The sequence below is a fragment of the Oncorhynchus mykiss genome, chromosome 6 (assembly GCF_057628025.1).
Source record: "Oncorhynchus mykiss isolate SJ-2025 chromosome 6, ASM5762802v1, whole genome shotgun sequence".
NCBI lineage: Eukaryota > Metazoa > Chordata > Actinopteri > Salmoniformes > Salmonidae > Oncorhynchus > Oncorhynchus mykiss.
The window spans coordinates 17844347-17867776 of record NC_143027.1 but is presented as its reverse complement, the minus strand read 5'-3'; the positions used below and the strand labels follow the sequence as shown (position 1 = coordinate 17867776).

Below are 23430 nucleotides of genomic sequence, written 5' to 3'. Positions count from 1 at the left end.
CTGCAAGGAACTGCCATACTTCACTGAGGGAATATCTACGAGTAGTGAGTAACCACGACGGTGGGGTGCTTCTGGACTTTATGTGTGTTGTCATTTTTGTTGAGCTCCAACGCACCAATGGGGTTAACTTCTTGATGCACCCATCCCGTTAACAGGATCATTTTCATCAACATCCCCTGAATTGCAGAGTGCCAAATACAAAAAATATTTAAGTTTCATGAAATCACAAGTGCAATATAGCAAAACACAGCGTAGCTTGTTGTTAATCCACCTGGTGTGTCAGATTTCAAAAAAGCTTTTCGGAGAAAGCATACCAAGCGTTTATGTAAGGACATCTCTCTCAGCAGACAAAACATTACAAACAGCTAGCAGCAAAGTAGATTGGTCACGAAAGTCAGAAAAGCAATAAAATGAATCGCTTACCTTTGATGATCTTCGAATGTTTGCACCTACGAGACTCCCAGTTCCACAATAAATGTTCCTTTTGTCCCATAAAGATTATTTTTATATCCAAAATACCTCCATTTGGTTGGCGCATTATGTTCAGAAATCCACAACCTCGAGCGGTCACGACGGGGCAGACGAAAATTCCAAATAGTATCTGTAAAGTTCGTAGAAACATGTCAAACGTTCTTTATAATCAATCCGCAGGTTGTTTTTACAATTATATAATTTATATAATCAATAATATTTCAACCGGACGATAGCTTCTTCAATAGGAGAGAGAGAGAAAATGTCTGCTCCACTCTGTTGCCGCATGCAAAACGCTGCTGGCACCCAGGCATCCAATGACGCGATGTGATCTTTCTCGCTCATTTTTCAAAATAAAAGCCTGAAACTATCTCTAAAGACTGTTCACACCATGTGGAAGCTATAGGGAAATGAATCTGGTTGATATCCCTTTAAATGGAGGTAAGGCTTGCAATGGAACAGAGAACAGCACTTCCTTGTTTTATTTTCCTCAGGTTTTCACCTGCAATATCCGTTCTGTTATACTCAGACAATATTTTGACCGTTTTGGAAACTTTAGAGTGTTTTCTATCCTAATCTGACAATTATATGCATATTCTAGATTCTGGGCCTGAGAAATAGGCAGTTTCATTTGGGTATGTTTTTCATCCAAACATCAAAATACTGCCCTCTACACTCAAGAGGCAAGCTTGAAACAATTTGGACATGGGTTGTGCACGAATCATTAAGGTATATTATTTATTTATTTTGATGTGGTGCTTTGAAAATGTAATAATACACATCTTGAACCTTATGTTGCCTTGGTGGAGTCATTTACTGTTTCAATTTAATTTAATGCATGGGAAAGTATATCCTTAAACAAGAATCTATAATCATTCCATCTGAAGTTAATACCCTATTTGTCATCACCCTAGATAGTTTACAATAGGGATTCTTATTGAAGATGTCCTTCTCACTAAACATCCCATACTGTTGAGATATTCTACGTAAGTTAATATCGTGAAAGTCAAATTCGAGACTGGTGAGAGGCTTACACATGTACAGTGCCTTGCGAAAGTATTCGGCCCCCTTGAACTTTGCGACCTTTTGCTACATTTCAGGCTTCAAACATAAAGATAAAAAACTGTATTTTTTTTGTGAAGAATCAACAACAAGTGGGACACAATCATGAAGTGGAACGACATTTATTGGATATTTCAAACTTTTTTAACAAATCAAAAACTGAAAAATTGGGCGTGCAAAATTTTTCTGCCCCCTTAAGTTAATACTTTGTAGCGCCACCTTTTGCTGCGATTACAGCTGTAAGTCGCTTGGGGTATGTCTCTATCAGTTTTGCACATCGAGAGACTGAAATTCTTTCCCATTCCTCCTTGCAAAACAGCTCGAGCTCAGTGAGGTTAGATGGAGAGCATTTGTGAACAGCAGTTTTCAGTTCTTTCCACAGATTCTCGATTGGATTCAGGTCTGGACTTTGACTTGGCCATTCTAACACCTGGATATGTTTATTTTTGAACCATTCCATTGTAGATTTTGCTTTATGTTTTGGATCATTGTCTTGTTGGAAGACAAATCTCCGTCCCAGTCTCAGGTCTTTTGCAGACTCCATCAGGTTTTCTTCCAGAATGGTCCTGTATTTGGCTCCATCCATCTTCCCATCAATTTTAACCATCTTCCCTGTCCCTGCTGAAGAAAAGCAGGCCCAAACCATGATGCTGCCACCACCATGTTTGACAGTGGGGATGGTGTGTTCAGGGTGATGAGCTGTGTTGCTTTTACGCCAAACATAACGTTTTACATTGTTGCCAAAAAGTTCAATTTTGGTTTCATCTGACCAGAGCACCTTCTTCCACATGTTTGGTGTGTCTCCCAGGTGGCTTGTGGCAAACTTTAAACAACACTTTTTATGGATATCTTTAAGAAATGGCTTTCTTCTTGCCACTCTTCCATAAAGGCCAGATTTGTGCAATATACGACTGCTTGTTGTCCTATGGACAGTCTCCCACCTCAGCTGTAGATCTCTGCAGTTCATCCAGAGTGATCATAGGCCTCTTGGCTGCATCTCTGATCAGTCTTCTCCTTGTATGAGCTGAAAGTTTAGAGGGACGGCCAGGTCTTGGTAGATTTGCAGTGGTCTGATACTCCTTCCATTTCAATATTAATCGCTTGCACAGTGCTCCTTGGGATGTTTAAAGCTTGGGAAATCTTTTTGTATCCAAATCCGGCTTTAAACTTCTTCACAACAGTATCTCGGACGTGCCTGGTGTGTTCCTTGTTCTTCATGATGCTCTCTGCGCTTTTAACGGACCTCTGAGACTATCACAGTGCAGGTGCATTTATACGGAGACTTGATTACACACAGGTGGATTGTATTTATCATCATTAGTCATTTAGGTCAACATTGGATCATTCAGAGATCCTCACTGAACTTCTGGAGAGAGTTTGCTGCACTGAAAGTAAAGGGGCTGAATAATTTTGCACGCCCAATTTTTCAGTTTTTGATTTGTTAAAAAAGTTTGAAATATCCAATAAATGTCGTTCCACTTCATGATTGTGTCCCACATGTTGTTGATTCTTCACAAAAAAATACAGTTTTATATCTTTATGTTTGAAGCCTGAAATGTGGCAAAAGGTCGCAAAGTTCAAGGGGGCCGAATACGTTCGCAAGGCACTGTAACAGACATCTCAACATCAACTGTTCAGAAGAGACTGTGAATCAGGCCTTCATAGTCAAATTGCTGCAAATAAACCACTACTAAAGAACATGATTAGGAAGAAGAGACTTGCATGGGCCAAGAAACACGAGCAATGGACATTAGACAGACATCTCCCAAATTGGAGATGTGTATTTCCCACCGTAAGCATGGAGGTGGTGTTGCATCGGTTGACATGGCCTCCACAATCCCCCAACCTTAACCAAATTGAGATGGTTTGGGATGAGTCGGACCGCAGAGTGATGGAAAAGCAGCCAACAAGTGCTCAGCATATGTGGGAACTCCTTCAAGACGGTTGAAAAAGTGTTCCAGGTGAAGCTGGTTGAGAAAATGTGAAAGGCTGTCATCAAGGCAAAGGGTGGCAATTTGAAGAATCTCAAATATAAAAACCTATTTTCATTTGTTTAACACTTTTTGGGTTACTACATGATTCCATATGTGCTATTTCATAGTTTTAATGTCTTCACTATTATTCCACAATGTAGAAAATAGTAAAAATGAAGAAAAACCCTTGAATGAGTAGGTGTTCTAAAACTTTTGACCGGTAGTGTATCTGTACTGTTAGTTTCTCTATTTAATTTTTAAAGATAAAAACAATTTAGGTTAAAAGAGTTAGTTTTAAAAGATGAGTATGGAATTGCATGGCTGATTATTTGGTTAATTACTTGCTTGGAGATGACATCTAAAAAATATATTTGAATGAGATTTAAAGATTTGGTATGTAGGCTAGCTATAATTGTTCAGATTCTTATGAAAGTTCATGATGACAAAGATATCTTGAATTATGATTATGATGCATAGGCCTACAAACAGTACATGCAGGAAAATAATTCAGTCTCACCCCACCCCCATCTGTGAACGCCCGGTCTCTGATGGCTACTTGACTAGTAACAGAAATATAGGCATATTCCCGGGAAGGGAATGAGAGTGTTCCATTGACGGCCTGTTAGGCCCTGCAATCTCACATCTGATCTATCACAGCCAACTACAGAACCATGTCAAAAATGGATTTAGACATCAAAAAGTTGTAAAAAACTCATATGACTCGTAATTGTTATCTTTAATTTCAAAGAAGGTCATTCTCACCTCAAATCCAATCAAATAATTTCCTTGCAAATGTTGGCTTTGTGCTTCCTTCCTTCAGCCTCCTGGCACTGATCACCTCTCCTCTTCTCAGGCGCCTGCCTACGAGAGCAACTTCATTGTCATAAATTAGCTTCAACAACTGTAGCCAAGATCATTTTCTCCTCATCTTTGCATTATTTTCTACTAAAACATCGATACATACAGTTCTTTCATTAAATATTTCGACCCCCTTCACTTTGCTACCTTACAGCCTTATTATTTAAAAAAATCTACATACATCAATCTACATACAATACTGCATAATTAGAAAGCAAAAACAGGTTCAGACATTTTTGCAAATTACTATTTAAAAAAAACTGAAATATCACATTTACACAAGTATGCAGACCCTTTACTCAGTACTTTGTTGAAGCACCTTTGGCAGCGATTACAGCCTCGAGGCATCTTGAGTATGATGCTACAAGCTTGGCACACCTGTATTTGGGGAGTTTCTCCCATTCATATTTTCAGGTCTCTCCGGAGATGTTTGATCGATCGGGTTCAAGCCCGGGCTCTGGCACGGCCACTCAAGGACATTCAGAGACTTGTCCCGAAGCCACTCCTATGTTGTATTGGCTGTGTGCTTAGGGTCACTGTCCTGTTGGAAGGTGAACCTTCATCCCAATCTGAGGTTCTGAGCACCCTGGAGCAGGTTTTCATCAAGGATCTCTCATTTGCTTTGTTCATCTTTCCCTCGATCCTGACTAGTCTCCCGGTCCCTGCCGCTGAAAAACATCCCCACAGCATGATGCTGCCACCACGCTTTACCGTAGGTATGGGGCCAGATTTCCTCTAAATTATGCTTGGCATTCAGGCCAAAGCGTTCAGTCTTGGTTCCATCAGACCAGAGAATTTTGTTTCTCATGGTCTGAGAGTCTTTAGGTGCCTTTTGGCAAACTCCAAGCTGGCTGTCATATGCCTTTTAATGAAGAGTGACTTCCGTCTGGCCACTCTACCATAAAGGCCTGATAGGTGGAGTTCTGCAGAGATGTTTGTCCTTCTGGAAGGTTCTCCCATCTTCACAGAGGAACTCTGGAGCTCTGTCAGAGTGACCATCTGTCAGGGAGGTGACCAAGAACCCAAGGCTGTTCTCCACAGATTGCACAGTTTGGCCGGGCAGCCAGCTCTAGGAAGTCTTGGTCGTTCCAAACTTCTTCCATTTAAAGAATGATGGCCAGTGTTCTTGGGGAACTTCAATGCTGCAGACATTTTTTGGTACCCTTCCCCAGATCTGTTTCTCGACACAATCCTGACTTGGAGCTTTACGGATCTCATGGTTTGGTTTTGCTTTGACATGCACCGACAACTGTGGGACCTTATATAGACAGATGTGTACCTTTCCAAATCATGTCCAATCAATTAAATTTACCACAGGTGGACTCCAATCAAGTTGTAGAAACATCTCAATGATGATCAATGGAAACAGGATGCACCTGAGCTCAATTTTGATTCTCATGGCAAAGGGTCTGAATACTAATGTAAATAAGGTATTTCTGTTTTCTATTTTTAATAAATTTGAAAACATTTCTAAAAACCTGTTTTCACTTTGTCATTATGGGGGATTGTGTGTAGATTAATGAGGATTTTAAAAATGTAATCCATTTTAGAATAAGGCTGTAACGTATATAGCGATATAGTTACGTCCATTGTTTTTATTATCTATTTGGTATTTATCTCTATACCCAGACATTAATCAATCAACTAATTTGTTGGTTTGATGTAGCAACATGCCTTTTATGGGCTGTAGGGGAAATGATTGAGGATTGATTGATTCTGAAGGAGTTCCCTATGCACAGGGCCTAACACACACACAAAATCCTGTTTAGAACAGATTATCCAAACCACTCCTCTCCAGTTGAAGCTTACTTCCTCTAGTAGCTAGCACTGTGCATCATCTTATTAGCCTGGATTTTCTCCCTCTCATTTCTCACACTCTCTCACCCAGAGTAAGTGAGTTCCTTTTGGGGTGCTTGCAGAGTGAAATCACCTTGTGGCGAACACTTTATTATCTATAGTCAAAGCGTCACCAAATAGCATTCTACACACACACACACGTGTCACTTTCCATTTGTCTGCGCTCAGGCTGCATTAGCAGAGCCCCGGGCCGAGCCCAGAGCAGAGCCCCGGGCCGAGCCCAGAGCAGAGCCCCGGGCCGAGCCCAGAGCAGAGCCCCGGGCCGAGCCCAGAGCAGAGCCCCGGGCCGAGCCCAGAGCAGAGCCCCGGGCCGAGCCCAGAGCAGAGCCCCGGGCTGAGCCCAGAGCAGAGCCCTGCAGACACCACTGCTACAATACTCAAGTGTTACCATTATTAGGATTATTAGACAGAGTAGTCCTAGTAACGCTGGTGGTCATGTCATAATGGTACCTTATTAGTGATTTTGTTATCCAGAGAGACCGTTTCCATATGTCACCACCACAAAATTCCTATGGCTGAATTATTCAAATGAAGCTTTCTTGCTAAATATTTATTGTTGTTGGTCATCTTAGCTCAGTGTTGTTTGTGCAGCATATATCATGGACAGATTGTATAGCGGATAAACAGAGATGTGTCTGAAATGGCACTCTATTCCATATGGGCCCTAGTAAAAAAATACGGCACTATATAAGGAATAGGGTGCAATAGGGCTCTGGTCAAAAGTAATGCACTATATAGGGAAGAGGGTGCAATTTCACATGCAGCCAAATAGTTTAAAAAACTCCCCACATTATTAAAAGGAGGTAGCTGACTATATTCAACAGTGATTCTAGTCTTCCATCTCCCGGGTTGAGTAGATAGCGAGACCAACAGAGAGCTGGCCGAGCCGGTACCCCTTTGTGTTGGCTGGGGAGGAGGAATGCAGGACGTCAACAGTAGCCATGACGGCTCTATTGTGGGAAGGAGGCCCGTGTACCAAACAAACACTGAATCTGGGGCAACATGTTTACCCCCACAATTCACGTGACCCCGATAAACAAAACAGGCCAAACAAAAAGAGCTATGCCAAAAAACGGGTGTCCAATGGAACTTTTAGACAAATTTAAAAAATAACATTTACAATCTCACGGCGCCGGCAAAGCCCATAGACCCGACCTCCTTTCAAACACCAAGACACGCCAGTCTTTCTTTATTCACCAGCCTGTCCTTTGGTTAAAATGGAGTATACCCTAGGGGAGCCTGGGCCTGGTACCGTGCATGGTTCTGTACCAGGCCCAGAACCATGGCGGTATGGCTGTGACGAGCCTGGCCACCCTCATTGTACACACAGCATGATCTAGAAAGCAGAGCTTTATCAGCAAATACCCGAGTCAGCAGCACCGGCGAGTGGGGGGGCTGTTATGCGTTGCGACTGGCACACCAGCCGATATTGTCATGTGTGATTAGGCCTGTGCTCACGAGCCCGTGAACTCATTCCTGTGGCATCAAAGTCACCCCAGCCCCCTGATCTCTCCCTCCCCCGTCTCTATCCGTTTCTCTCCCACTCCGCCCAGCCCCCTCCAACACAATGTGCCCCCATTGCCCTGTTTGAAGCTGCGCTCCAGTGCCGAGGGACACAGAGCCAACATTCAACATCAACCCAGACTGGTTTTCATTTCCAAAACAGTAGTGTTGACCTTTTTATACACTAATGATCCCTGATCTCTCACACACACACAAGCATGCACTGGGGCACTAGTTTCAATCACAACACACCTCTCCAGATGATAGCCCTGATAAAAGAGGAACAAAAGGAGGCTCTGTGTAAAGCCACACACACACACACACCAGCTATATCATCTATGATTACAACAAGGCACCTCTTCTGTCCTGGCTGCTGTCTTTCAATAGTATTTGCGACTGTGCTACACTATTTCTTAAAAATGCCTACACAAGGGGAGCAGATCCGGCGGCAATGCACACAAAAACACACAGCACCCGTCCTCCACAAACTCAAGTAACCCAGAGTTTGAGTACGGGACCTGAGGACTGGAGATTGTAGGAGCACACAGAGACAAAAATAACAGGCAGTCAGGCAGGCAGGGCAGCAGAGGGAGAGGAGGGAAAGCCGGCTCTGGGCAGGGCTGTCAGACTGGAGAAGGCCTGCAGGTAAATGGGAGAAGGCTCCCGCAGGCTGCCTGAGGCAAAAGCCCAGGCCCTTCTGTTCTATCATTTAGGAGACAAGTCCTCCACTGATTCCCAATTAATATTTAACGCTGTACAGACAACAAGGCCCTCCACCAGCGAGTGAGAGAGACCTTTAATGACTCAATGCAGGTCAGAAAGGAAACTTCCAATCTGGATGGATACCGGTCTGGATATATGAGTAAGGAGAGATTGAGTGTTCTCTCTACATAAATCCTTGTGTCACTTAAAAGCAGTGTAGTTTGGATGGATGACTCGTTTTAGCCCTTAGGGATCCACAGAGCAGTAGTGACAGCCAGGGTCAGCAAGAACACTCACATCTGACACAGTTACTGTATACCGCTGTAGTCATGATACCTCAGAAGTCCAATCCCCTTACACATGCACACAATACAGTCAGGTAAGAGTATTACAGCATTGTTAATTATCCACATTTTGATGAAGAAAGAGTCCTACCCTTGGCAGTGATAGGCTGCCATATCTCAGCGACAATAGAATGTCACAGCCAGCACACAGTGATAGAATGTGTTACTGTCCTGCACCTGAGATACCAAAATGCCATCTAGCTGGGAACGGGTAGCCTACAGTACGTTTCCAAACCAAGTCCCAGTGTGGCCAAAACTAGAGTGGCCTGCTTTCTGGAACCTCACTGCCCTATGAAAAAACAACACTCCACACCCCAACGCCGCGCCCCATAAACAGACGGCAGAGGGCAGAGCGAAGGGGCATGGCACTGTGGGATGCGGCCTGCCGGAAATTATCTTCTGAGTGCCAGCCCTGAGATGCCCGCCACCCTCCTGGCACAATTGAGTGCCAGTGGGCATGAGACAGGCTGCTGGTGCGTGTACTGTATGTCCAGACTGTGTCCGTCCACCAAACCACAGACCCAGGTTCAAATAGTTGTTTTCTTTCAAACATATTTGAGTGCTTGATCGCGATTTGCACTTTTGGAACTATTCCATTCGTTCCATGGTGCCAGGCAAGCTTCAATCGAGCGCAGGTGAAGAAGTTACATCATGATTTTTAAAATTTGTTTTATTTATGTGAGTGGCTGTTACACTTAGTGGTACTGAGGGGGTGTGGCATTGAACACTTGGCTGTCAATCACCTCTCACTTTGAGAAAGGCCACTTTAACATCTCTCCCTGTTCCCCAACGCGGAATAAATGGAATAATGATGGCGGCCGGCCATGTGCAGTGAGCCTGTGGAATTCCAAACGGGAGATGGAAGAGGCAGTTCAATCAGTGGGGAAAGGTCAAGTGCATGCAGATTCTCCCAGGGTACACTGCTCCTCCCCTCTCTCGCCTATTCCCTCTCTCTCCTCCTCTACATTTCCACTCCAGTCCTCTCTCCCTCCGGGCTCAAAGGCAATCAGGGAAAAGGTTGTCATTTCTGCTGCCACATTTAAGTATTCTATAGAAAACCTTTCCCTTTCCCAGGCTGGAGGTATCCGATTGGATATGGAAAGGTAATTCTACGGTCATGTTTACCTCTGGCTCAAACACCAGCGAGAGAGTGGTAGATAGGGTTCTTTGTCAGACACAGACTATTCCCTATATATTGCACTACTTTTTGACTAGGGCCAATAGAATATCAGCGTATTTCCTGTTCTAGCCATTCTATGTCTATGGATACCAGGCACGTAGTGAACCTAGGATATCAGCATAGAAATAGATTATCAGAATGGACATTCCCATTCATTTTGACCCGTTCAAGTTATTCTATTTCTACTGATGCCATAGAAACCCTCTGTGCACCTCCGTGATTGGCTCTCGAGGCCTGCTGGATGATGATATCAGCGTGCCTTCTGGACGTGGGGTTTAGAATCAGGGTCTGCTGTTGGCTAGAGGCACGACACAGATTGAGCTGAAAGTCTGATCCAATCAGGGGGCAGAGCCCGAGGTCTGATCCAATCACGGGGCAGACACAGGAGCGTCTGTGACATGTGCGGTCTAACAAGGGCAGCACCTACAGCGGACTGACCGGGGAAAGAACCCACGACGTGCAGATCCCAATCTGACGGGGCTGTCAAACACGCCATATTGATAGCTACGAGCGTCACGGTCACTCTTGCTGATCTTGCCAACGTCAAACAAACCATATGATGAAATAAGAGAATAAAATGACCTGGACAGTGAACACATTCTCACATCCTTATCAAATTGTTATATTCTCATCAAATTGTTACTTTCTCACATACTCGTCAAATTGTTACATTCTCATCAAATTGTTACATTATCAAATTCTCACATTCTCATCAAATTGTTACATTCTTATGTAGGTGAAATGAGAAGTTGACCTGCTGTAGAGAGTACAGTAGCCTCTGTCTGGGACTATAAAAAGGTTATATCCTCTCCTCCAAATGAATGGCTGCTGAGTGCTGCTGTGCTGTGGTCCCTCCTGACCGGCCCTCTTAAGGGCCCTACACACGCTTTCAAACAGAGCGTCATATACAGTGTGTAGCGGCCTTTCGTTGGGACCCTCAGCCTCTCTCTTAGCCCTCAGCTACACCCTTCTCTGTCTACACCTCCCTATTTAGAGAGAGGCTGGTTCCACAACCACAAAGGGGTGAGAGGAATAAGCCTGGGTGCCTGGGGACTGGAAACTACGTTCAGTGGCATCCCTCTCCCCATACAGGCCCAGGGCCTTCCCTCTCTCTCCCCCGACTGGTCTGGGTGCCCTCTCTCTGGGGGAGAATGGCCTGAAGAGAGACACTGGCTCCATTGCCGTGTCCTCCCCTGCTTCTCACGAAGTGCAGCGTATAGTGGCAGAAGTGATGGGGAGGGGAGGACGGGAAGGGGGGTTGCTACAAATGTCCCATAAGGGGAGATTTAATAAAAAATGACAGGTCCTGGTGCGCGGATAGTGCAGCCCGATACACAGGGAATTTGGGAACGCTGAAAGCAAATGCCTATGATTTATAATTTAAGTAATTCCTCCCCACTCTTAATTCCACGGCCAGATAGCCAGAGAAGAGATTTTTGTTTTAAATCTAAAGGCCACCCCAGTGAGGCTAATCCAATAGGATGTTTCTAAAGGTCCAGTGCAGTCAAAACCTAGATATTTCAGTGTTTTATAAATATTTACACACTATGAGGTTGGAATAATACTGTGAAAATGATGATAATGCCCTTTTGGTGTAAGAGCTGATTGGAAAGACCACATTACATTTTTTGCCTGTTTTGGTGGGATGGGGTTTTGGCCTTCCATGGTGACGTGACCATGCGGTAAATTAGTCAGACCACTAATAGAATGGGAGGTTCAAACCTCTCTGCCAATAACAGCTACATTTCAGTTTTCCCTCCCACCCAGACAGTCCTAGACACATTTTTTCTTGAGAAATTGCCCTTTGCTAAGAAGCTATTTTTATTTATTTTAAACCATTTTAACTGAAAACAATCACAGTACGGTACTTAATTGTTACCCAGAAAACATTTGATATCGAGATAAAAATGGCTGTATTGGACCCTTAAACGCAGGGAGTCAATGGCATTTTAAAAAGCCAGTCTCCCTCTCTTGTTCTCCCCCATCGCTCTCCCACTCCCCATCTTTCTTTCCTTCTCTACATACCGCTCTCCCGCTTCCCATTTCTTTCTCTCCCTCATCACCCTCTCTTCATCTCTTTCGCTCTCCTGGCCCAGATGCAGAGCAGACTGTGATAATGGAAACATCCCTCTCTTTCCGCCTCCCGTTTCTCCCGCTAAGCTCTATGCGCTCGGGGGAAATTGATTGTCTGGCGAGCCGATCTGAACTCTTCCCGCTGATGGCGAAGCCAGTTAAGTCCTTTTTTATTGAGGGTATGAGGGATTTTTAATGGGAGTCGCATCAATGAACTGTGCAGCTGCTCAGCATCGCTGCCCCCCTCACCCACCACCACCACCACCACCACCACCTCCTCCTCCTCCTCCTCCTCCTCCTCCTCACCATCCCCCCACTGCTTTCCTGCAAGGACAGCAGATGCAAATAGCAGAGCAGCTCACCTCTCCTGCCACTTCCAGGTAATAATCTCCCTCACATCCTATTTCTCTCTGTGAGGGGGTGGTGTCTGGCAGGCAGGTAGGCAGAGACAGGCCTCACTCGGGCTACTAAGAGCCAGGGTCACTTTACCCCACAACCCCCACTCCTCCTCCCTCAGCTCAAACTGGGCCAGAGGGTGATCAATCGATGGGGACCTAGCTTTGCACGAAGGAGCCCAGTGTGTGTGCCCACGATCCCCCTGGCCAAAGCTGACATCTGCCTCTCCGCACCCCTTTTGAACAATCCCCTCTCTCATTGAAGGGCCAGTGGCTGTAAAGTACAGTACAATGCTGAAATCCAACACTCAGTCTCACCTCCGCGGGACAGAAAGGAGGTCATTCTTCTCAGATCCACTCATTATATATGGCCACAGTGGTAATATTTCAATCAAAGGGTTTAACAGGTAGAGAGAGGTAGAGAGAGAGAGACAGACTGTTATTTTTCTCTATTGATTCCATCTCTGACTCCCACTGGCTGCTCTTCAATAAGAGGCCCGAGGAGGAAGTGGGCTAATCCTGTTCAAATTGGAGGGAGAGGGAATCGATTAAGACAGCCATTGCCTCCCTCTTTTTCTCTCTTACCCTCCATTTCCCCCCTCTGACTCATTCTCACAGCCCTCCCTCTTTCTTCTCTGTCTCTCTCACTTTCTGGAAGCTCATTAGGGAACCTGGCCGGAACTCACGTCACCATATACAGTACCTGTTCCATTCCCATGGAACCAGGACACACACCCTTTTGGTCTCAACCTTGGCACATACTTGAAAAACGTACACACACGTAGATCTGAACAAAAGCAACACTGACCTTGTCCTCACATTCCCCTTTGCCAGTTGAACCAATCATGTGTATTACATGGGGGTGTGTGACACTTACCCCTCAGGCTGAGGTGTTGCGCTTGTGTCACCTCACTAGCTAGCTTTTGATGTGGCGCAATCGGCTAAGACGCTTGAGGAGGGCAGTCGTGAGTTTGGGAGGCAGAGGTCCCTATAGTTCAGGCCAGGTATGTTGTAATTTATTTACTGTGTTGAAAATGTATTTCTCTGAAGCTAGCTGGTTGTTGTACTCCCATCTTGAGTCTTGGTTCACGTTACTGTAAAATAAAAACAATTGGTTCTCGGGATATTTATTCTATGTAAAACTATACGATCACATTGTGTTATTATAGCCATGTTTGCCCTTTCATTAATGATTATGGCGCAGACAGAGCTGGAGGAATGCAAATTCATAATCGTCTGATTTGAACTTGAACACCTACGCTGTGTGCTTTATTGCCAGACTATAATAAACGGGGCAATCGCCTGAACCCGATGATCCTGTGTATGCCTGTGTCAGTCCTGCAAAGTAGCAACAGTCTAGGGGTTACAGATGCAACAGGAAGATGTGTACATAAGTGGGCCAGACCCACTAGTCGCGGTTAAATAGGGTCTTTCGGATGTCCAACAGTATGTTTTTCTCGAGTGGAATTTTTAAAATTTTACTACTAGTGATATGTTGTTGACAATTAGGCCTATTAGCAGGTGGAACTGTAACATGTTTAAGCTTTTGTAAACAGAGGTTGAAAATGTTAGGTTAACTCCTTCTCTCTATCCGCCTTCCCTTTTAAAATCGGCTTGCCATGCAAACATAGGCCACTAAAGACTCTTGGAGCGTTCTATAAGCGGAACAGCCCCCTCCACCACCGACACACACACACACACACACACACAGGACAGTCTCATTCCACTAAAGGGCTAATCCCGAGGCTTCAGGGAAATTAGGCAGAAAGTCACCTTCCAGGGGAATACGGCAGCTTTCTTTAATCCTTAGCTGGTCCAAACTAGTTTCTTTCCCATTCATTTCCATAACAACTTCCCATGGCCAGTCCCTTTATATACAGTATTTTATGAGAGGGATTTTGGGGATTTTAGAACCCCACAAGGATAGAAGAACTAACACACCTACACAGTCACCGAGGGCCAGGGAGGCACGTTAAACTCTGCACAGTCAGCACAGCTACACAGTCACCGAGGGCCAGGGAGGCACGTTAAACTCTGCACATTCAGCACAGCTACACAGTCACCGAGGGCCAGGGAGGCACGTTAAACTCTGCACAGTCAGCACAGCTACACAGTCACCGAGGGCCAGGGAGGCACGTTAAACTCTGCACAGTCAGCACAGCTACACAGTCACGAGGGCCAGGGAGGCACGTTAAACTCTGCACAGTCAGCACAGCTACACAGTCACCGAGGGCCAGGGAGGCACGTTAAACTCTGCACAGTCAGCACAGCTACACAGTCACGAGGGCCAGGGAGGCACGTTAAACTCTGCACAGTCAGCACAGCTACACAGTCCCTTTATAAACAAAGAGTAACAACATAGCAACCCCAAGGTCTCCCTCTACCAAATCAAATACATTGGGAAACCTAACAAAACTCCTGACCCTTCTTTGCCTTGGACTCACATTTTCGGCTGAGGGCTTGAGGCGGCTCCAGGGCCTTGCTGGCGCACAAGGGGTGCTGGGAAGATGGGATTGGAGGGTTCTGCCTCCTCTGCAGGCAGGCCAGCATGGCGGGGGGGCGGGCGGACAACTACAACTGGGGGACTGCCAAGGCCAACCTGGGGGAGAGAGAGAGAAAGAGAGAGGGGGTTGAACAAAGAATGTGAGAAAAGCAGGAGGATTTGGAAGAAGCTAAGCTCAATGGGCATGAAGGTCTGAAGTTCAGTGGCGGACTGGGACTGGCTCTATGCCACCTACAACTGTCTGCCTGCCTAGCAACTGGGACAGGGATAGCTCTATGCCACCTACAACTGTCTGCCTGCTTAACAACTGGGACTGGCTCTATGCCACCTACAACTGTCTGCCTGCTTAGCAACTGGGACTGGGACTGGCTCTATGCCACCTACAACTGTCTGCCTGCCTAGCAACTGGGACTGGGACTGGCTCTATGCCACCTACAACTGTCTGCCTGCCTAGCAACTGGGACTGGCTTAATGCCACCTACAACTGTCTGCCTGCTTAGCAACTGGGACTGGGACTGGCTCTATGCCACCTACAACTGCCTGCCTGCCTAGCAACTGGGACTGGCTCTATGCCACTTACAACTGTCTGCCTGCTTGGCAACTGGGACTGGGACTGGCTCTATGCCACCTACAACTGCCTGCCTGCCTAGCAACTGGGACTGGCTCTATGCCACTTACAACTGTCTGCCTGCTTGGCAACTGGGACTGGGACTGGCTCTATGCCACTTACAACTGTCTGCCTGCTTAGCAACTGGGACTGGGACTGGCTCTATGCCACCTACAACTGCCTGCCTGCCTAGCAACTGGGACTGGCTCTATGCCACTTACAACTGTCTGCCTGCTTGGCAACTGGGACTGGCTCTATGCCACCTACAACTGTCTGCCTGCTTAGCAACTGGGACTGGGACTGGCTCTATGCCACCTACAACTGTCTGCCTGCTTAGCAACTGGGACTCTCTCTATCCGCCTTCCCTTTTAAAATCGGCTTGCCATGCAAACATAGGCCACTAAAGACTCTTGGAGCGTTCTATAAGCAGAACAGCCCCCTCCACCACCGACACACACACACACACACACACACAGGACATGCCACCTACAACTGCGCTGGTCTGGGGGCAGCAGAGTCAGACAGGTTAGGAGTAGAGTCCAACCTTATAAATAGGACATCTGCTCGAGCCTGGCTCCTGTCTATGAAAACACATGCAGTACGTACATGTAACACTCCTTCCGGAGCAGTGCATAGCATGTGCCGTGGTGACAGCATTATCTATTGACAGCTAAACGGTAATGCTGAGAAAAGAGCAGTCTACCTGCAGCATGTTAACATAGGACCACACTGGGAGAATGTCAGCAAAGGCCTGGGGGACCAAGATCCTAAAGTCCCCACAAAGATAGTAAAACAAGGAAAAGTCTTCCTCTTGGGGACATTTCCCATGTAAGGGTAAGGGGTTAGGAGTTAGGGTAAGGGGTTAGGAGTTAGGGTAAGGGGTTAGGGAAAATAGGATTTTGAATGGAAATACATTTTAGTTCCCCACAAGGATAGAAGAGCAAAACGTGTGAGTGAAAATGGGTTGGGAGTGCCAGCAGTGCATCAGGTCCAGTGACAGCATTAATCAATCTCCCCCTAGGCTAAACATCTCCAGCTCTACTCTAGAGGAACAGAGCCTCTCAAAAATACCATCAGTGTGGAAACACAGAACACAACACACACGCAGCTAAGATCACCTCCGTCAAGGCCCATACACAGACCTGCAGGGCAGCCTCATCCACTGGATTAGATCTAAATTCAGTCACATCGCCATCACCCAACACAATGAGGGATTACAAGGACCGTGGGCTGAATTAATGGCCATAAAGAGGCAAACTGTGTCTTCTCATTAGACGTAGACTAACATTTTGTTTGTAAACTAAAAAGAGACGTGCAATGTAAAAACAGTAGGTCAGAACCTCAACCAGACCTAAAACATTATTGTCTACGATGTTTCAAACTATTTATTTGCTCTGTCTGGGACACTGTGCTGATGGAGTCTCCTGATGGCAATGCATGGATATAAATCAGTATCGTTTTCATTACATGAAAACAAAGAGAGCAGTCAAATATTTCACCGGGGCTGTCAATGCCGCCGTCTCTCGCCGTGATGCACAGCAGATTATTGAACAATTATTTCTCACGTGCTTGTCAAATGCGGTGAATCACTAGATGAACATTTAGCCACATTCGCTCCAGTACTTAGTGTTATAGATTCAAATTGTAATATGAAAGAAATTAATTAAAATGATGAGTAAATGACTAGCGGTAACTCTTTAGAACCCGTAGCGGCCATCGAAGGCCTTTCTTTAAATTACTAAAGCGGCCACGAACTGCCTTGCTTTTCTAACAATAATATCTGTGTCAATATCGCAAAATGTACTTTACCTGTTGTACTCACGTGGCTGTTGTCAACCATAAAAAGAGAAACAGGGTTCACTTCACTTCTCAAAATAATGGCGCCGAAGCGGACACAACTTTTAACTGTGAAAGAGGCTGTATCTCTGTTGGTTAGTGATACGGATTCGGACATGTCCTGGCAGATTGAAATACGATGATGTTGATGTGAGTTAAATAAGTTAACAGTACATACAGTGCCTTGCGAAAGTATTTGGCCCCCTTGAACTTTGCGACCTTAGGCGTCATCAATAAGTGCATCGAAAGGGGCCTCCCGGGTGGCGCAGTGGTTAAGGGCGCTACCCGGGAGGCCCCTTTCGATGCACTTATTGATGAAGCCTATGACTGATGTGGTGTACTCCTCAATTCCATTGGAGGAATCCATATTCCAGTCTGCGCTAGCAAAACACAGTCATATATCTTAACATCTGCTTCATCTGACCAGATTTTATTTCTCGAGTCACTGGTGCTTCCTGCTTCAAATGTTGCTTGTAAACAGGAATTAGGAGGATAGAATTATGGTCAGATTTGCCACATGAAGGGTGAGGCAGAGCTTTGTATGTGTCTCTGTGTGTGGAGTAAACGTGGTCCAGAGCTGTGCCATCAGAGACTCTGGGTTCGCGCCCAGGCTCTGTCGTAACCGGCCGTGACCGGGAGTTCCGTGGGGCGACGCACAATTGGCCTAGCGTCGTCCGGGGAGGGAGGGCTTGGCCGGTAGGGATGTCCTTGTCTCATCGCGCACCAGCGACTCCTGTGGCGGGCCGGGCACAGTGCGCGCTAACCAGGGTTGCCAGGTGCACCGTGTTTCCTTCGACACATTGGTGCGGCTGGCTTCCGGGTTGGATGCGCGCTGTGTTAAGAAGCATGACTTTCAACTTCCGTCTCTCCCGAGCCCGTACAGGAGTTGTAGCGATGAGACAAGATAGTAGCTACTAAAAAAAATATTGGATACCACGTCGTCCCCACCGTGACCGTACGTACTGCCACTTTCAAGGAGTGGGACTCTAACCTAGAAGCTTATAAGAAATCCTGCTATACCTTCCATCAAAGCGTCAATACAAAACTAAGATCGAATCATACTAAAACAGCTCGTCAGATGTCCAAGCACACCAACACAGTCGTGAAGAGGGCACAACAAAACCTATTTGCCCTCAGGAGACTGAAAAGATTTGGCATGGGTCCTCAGATCTTCAAAAGGTTTTACAGCTGCACCATCGAGATCATCCTAACTGGTTGCATCACTGCCTGGTATGGCAACTGCTTGGCCTCTGACCGCAAGGCACTACAGAGGGTAGTGCGTACTGCATCACTGCTTCCTGCCATCCAGGACCTCTATACCAAGCGGTATCAGAGGATGGCCCTAAATGTTCAAGACTCCAGCCAACCTAGTCATAGACTGTTCTCTCTGCTACCGCATGGCAAGCGGTACCAGAGCACCAAGTCTAGGTCCAAGAGGCTTCTAAACAGCTTCTACCCCCAAGCCATAAAGACTCCTGAACAGCTAAACAAATGGCTACCCAGACTATTTGCATTGCCCCCCCCACCCTCTTCTACTACTCTCTTATTATCTATGTATAGTCACTATAATAACTCTACCTACACGTACATATCACCTCAATTACCTCGACACGCTGCACATCGACTCCGTACCATATCCCCTGTATATAGCCCCGCTATCGTTATTTACTGCTGCTCTTTAATTATGTTATTCTTATCTTACCCCCAAAAAAGTATTTTCTTAAAACTGCATTGTTGGTTAACTCAAACTTGCTCCCATGCAGACACAATCTGTTTTTAGGTTGTTAAAGGATGGGCCATTGTGAGCGCATACATTTGTTTGGGGTTTTTGTAAAATTGTATTTCCTGCCACTGATAGACATCTGTTTAGGATTAGAATAGGTGAAGAGGAGGGGATAAACGGACGGACAAGGGGAGGGGGGGGGGGGGGGGGGGGGGACGTGACAAACAAGTCCAACTTCCTCCTCTCCTCTCAAAGTTAAGGCAGTAATAGGAGAAAATTGGTTCTTGAAATGGAATGGAAGGGGAAAGCGGTCTCTTTGAGAGCAAGATAATGACTCGGAATACATTTGGCAAGAGCAAATGGAGAATAATGGAGGGGTAGTTACACAATTGTCTTTCATTTTAGGAGAGGGAGGGAGGCAGGGAGGGGGAGATGAGGCATTCCCCATTAGGATGGTCTTTGGTCTCTATCTATGCTTTGTGCCCCCCCATCATCCCCCTGAACCACTAGCCTTTAACGAATGGGCTGTGAGGGAGGGCTTGTTGTGAAATTAGTATCTTCACAGAGGACACAGAGAGGCTTTTAGCCTGTGAATGGCCAGTAATGAGCTCAAAGTGCCTGTGTGTTTGGGCCAGGCCTGCCTGTGCGTGTGCGTGTGCGTGTGTGTGTGTGTGGAAATGGCACTGCACACTAGTGGGCTTTTCAGAGGCACCTGGCGGGGGGAAAAGAGTGCTCCTCTTTTTCAAACCCCTTTGTGTGCGCACATATAGGTCTTCTTTGACTATGCATACAGCATATGCACACATTTAGCTTCAGTTGGTACACTATGTTACAACAATTTGTCTAACAGATCCACAGTAAGGATGCATGGTGTAGTTATATTAACAAGAATTTAAGCTTTCAGCCGATATAAGACACTTATATGTACCGACATTTCTTGTTTCTCTAAAATCTGCAATCGTGACAAGGCGCTGCATGATTTACAACTGTCCCGTTGACGGGACGCCTATCCCCAAGTCTTAACCACATCTGAAGGTACTGCTAATGGAAACACACCACCTGCCCCCTATTCACTAATCAAGTCCACACACAGTTATTTTATTACACCAATGAGAGGAGAAGTCCAAAGCCAGGAGTATTGGCCCCTGCCCCAATCTGCTAACTCCACTGCCACAGGGTTTGGAATGGGGGGCAGAAGATCCATCTCTGCACAGGAGCGAATAAGCTGTAATAAAGAGACTGTGGGCTGATGGAAAGGGGGTATTCTCTCAGTTTAAAGGTTGTTAAAGTGGAGCATTGATCACAGGAGATGTCTCCCCCTGTCTAGATAGACACCAATCCAGGTGGGGAGAGCAAACCGAGAAAAGGGCCGCTCACACTCCAAAAGTGGAAGCCATAATAGAAATGTATGACTAGTGTGTGTGTTGTGTCTATCAATGCATGTGTGTGCACGCGTGCATGCACTCTGTCCTGGTGAACCCCCTCCTCATCCACCATAGCAGGCCTGGTCAGGGAGCCTAGTGGCTGGCTGGTAGTGGGCCTGCTTAGTGAACAGGGCGGGCTTGGGCCTAATTGAATGGTGACCCACAGGCCCACTGTGGGACGCCCCATGAAGTGCTTTTAACAAGCTGCTGTGTCTCCCCTGTTAATCAGTCCAAACAAGTTAATCCAATAGACACACTCAAAGCCCTTTCTTTTCCTTTAACAAGGCACTGCCTCTACCCCCTAATCTCCTAGCTCCCTTCTTTCTCTCTCCTCTCTTCCTAACCCCCTCTGTCTTTCTTTCTCTCTCACACCATACCACCACACGAATGGAGGGAGAATGAAAGGCCCCATTAGGAGTGGCTGGCAGTAAACCCCCCCCCCCGCCTTAACTTTCCTCCACACACAGCAATAAAAACACACACTACTCTATCGTGGATAGAGCAATAGGACCGCTACAGACAAACACAAAAGGGAGAGACTCCCACAGATCACAGACACACACCACCGCACAAGTACAAACACACACAAATTCTGAGAGGACATTTGCTGACAGGGATATTAAATAAAGCATTGTTAACAAACCCCCCACAGCTACACAAACAAGAGACCCTATAACAAGTCTATACACAACAGTCCTGCCCAGCCCAACACACCAGCAGAACCAATTCCTAGACCAACAGAAGGTCATTGTGTTCTAAATCCTACAGAAACCATTTGTAAGGTGACACATGATTTAACATGTAAGGAGGATGGTGCAGCAGGATGCATTAACTTCACTGCTAGTATTGATGGTAATACTGTACGATAATAATTAGAAAACCTTACCTCTGAGGTAAGTATGCCTACCAGAATGTATCCATTGTCACCACACAGCCCAGTTTGTTAGTTATTGCCAAGTTAAGTACCAGCTAAAACTGGGCTGTCAAATAAAGTGGTACCCTTTTGGTTCCATATTCCAGTCAGCTTCAGTTTATCAGTCATGAGATGCTGTCAGTCCAATGGCAGAGAGTAGGTCATCTACACACCTGCATAGACTAATCAAATGTCAACCATATCATAGCAATTGAGTTCTGAGCCAAATGCTGCATCAGTGAAGGGCTAGTGGTCATTAATGCCCAATAAAAAAGGTCACCCAAATGAGTCAACCATGAAACTCTGACCAAGCAACAAGCCCTGCATTACAGTATATGTATGACAAATAAATACACTGATTGGTGCTGTTGTTGGCCAGTGGGAAATGAAAGCTTAAGTGGAGTCTGTCAGAGACAGAGGAAACAGGAGCAAGTCTGCATTTAGTCTCTTTGGTCCACCGCAAAGAAGCAACTTTCCTGTTACGGCCCCAATGATGCCTCCAGCTCTTGACATGTCAGTGAGTCACTGGGTTGCTCTATAGCCTACACCGCTTACTGACTACATGCTAAGACAGCCACTTCTGAAGTAGGACTTAACATCCAAATTACAACTCCAAAATCAGCTTAAATTGAATCTATTTTAGAAATGTTATTAATGTTTCTTTGTTGTTATTTCATAGATTTTTTGTTTAAAGCTAAGCTAACTTTAAAATTATGCCTAGCGGGCTCTTACTAGACTTAATCAGTTCCAGAACTCTTTCAGTAAAACCCTATCATACTGTTCTCAAGGTCTCATCTCCAGACCTGGTCTCAAAAAACCCACAGAGTATCCCAGGGTCACACTCCGAAATTGTGTCACAGTTAGATCTATTCATGGATTAACACAACAACACAACGGTCTATTATACTGCCCCCTCACCCACACTGCTCCCATTTGAATATTCAAACAGAGCGTCGTCTTTCACCGTTTGGTTCAATGTTCGTTGGTGCCGTCGTTTCTCAGCTTGGCTCCAACAGATCAAAGAGAAGCCGTCAAATTTTTAGGAAGGAATCAAATGCAGCTGAACAGAGGGCGACAGAAAGAGCAAAGATTTACAACCGCGTACACACACACACACACACACGTCACATGCACGCACCCACACAACCCATCTGAAAACATGTACGTCTGAAAATGTGTGTGCTGGTCAATAAATCAATGGAATATAATTAAAAAACAAACAATGTGATGCCTTTCCTTCTCGGCTTCATGTTTAAATCTGAACAAATCTGTGTTACTAAGGTGACCCCAATTTCCATTGCTGCAAAGCACAAGTGCAGGGTCTCTGATTGGAGGGAGTTATAGATCAAATGTACAGTTACGCAGGGATGAGGCTGTCACGACTTCTACCGAAGTCGTTGCCTCTCCTTGTTCGGGTGGTGCTCGGCGGTCGACGTCACCGGCCTTCTAGCCATCATTGATCCATTTTTCATTTTCCATTGGTTTTGTCTTGTCTTCCCACACACCTGTTTTCAATCCCATTCATTACCTGTTGTGTATTTAACCCTCTGTTTCCCCTCATGTCTTTGTCAGAGTGTTTTATGTCAAGTGTTGTTTTATGTTGTATAGGTGTGCGACGGGTCCTCGTACCCATGGTCGTTTATGTACAGTGCCTTGTGAAAGTATTCGGCCCCCTTGAACTTTGCGACCTTTTGCCACATTTCAGGCTTCAAACATAAAGATATAAAACTGTATTTTTTTGTGAAGAATCAACAACAAGTGGGACACAATCATGAAGTAGAATGACATTTATTGGATATTTAAAACTTTTTTAACAAATCAAAAACTGAAAAATTGGGCGTGCAAAATTATTCAGCCCCCTTAAGTTAATACTTTGTAGCGCCACCTTTTGCTGCGATTACAGCTGTAAGTCGCTTGGGGTATGTCTCTATCAGTTTTGCACATCGAGAAACTGAAATGTTTTCCCATTCCTCCTTGCAAAACAGCTCGAGCTCAGTGAGGTTGGA

At 45.6% G+C, this 23430-nt stretch overlaps 1 protein-coding gene across 1 annotated transcript in view; it reads right to left on the bottom strand.

Annotated features, from left to right (window-relative positions):
• Positions 1-23430, bottom strand: part of LOC110525363 (protein FAM222A) — a 67798-nt gene that overhangs the window by 18092 nt on the left and 26276 nt on the right. The window contains exon 2 of the mRNA XM_036979495.2: positions 14863-15017. Within this exon, the coding sequence (XP_036835390.2) occupies positions 14863-14968 (106 nt within the window). The 5' untranslated portion in view covers positions 14969-15017. The remainder of the gene's footprint in view (positions 1-14862; positions 15018-23430) is intronic.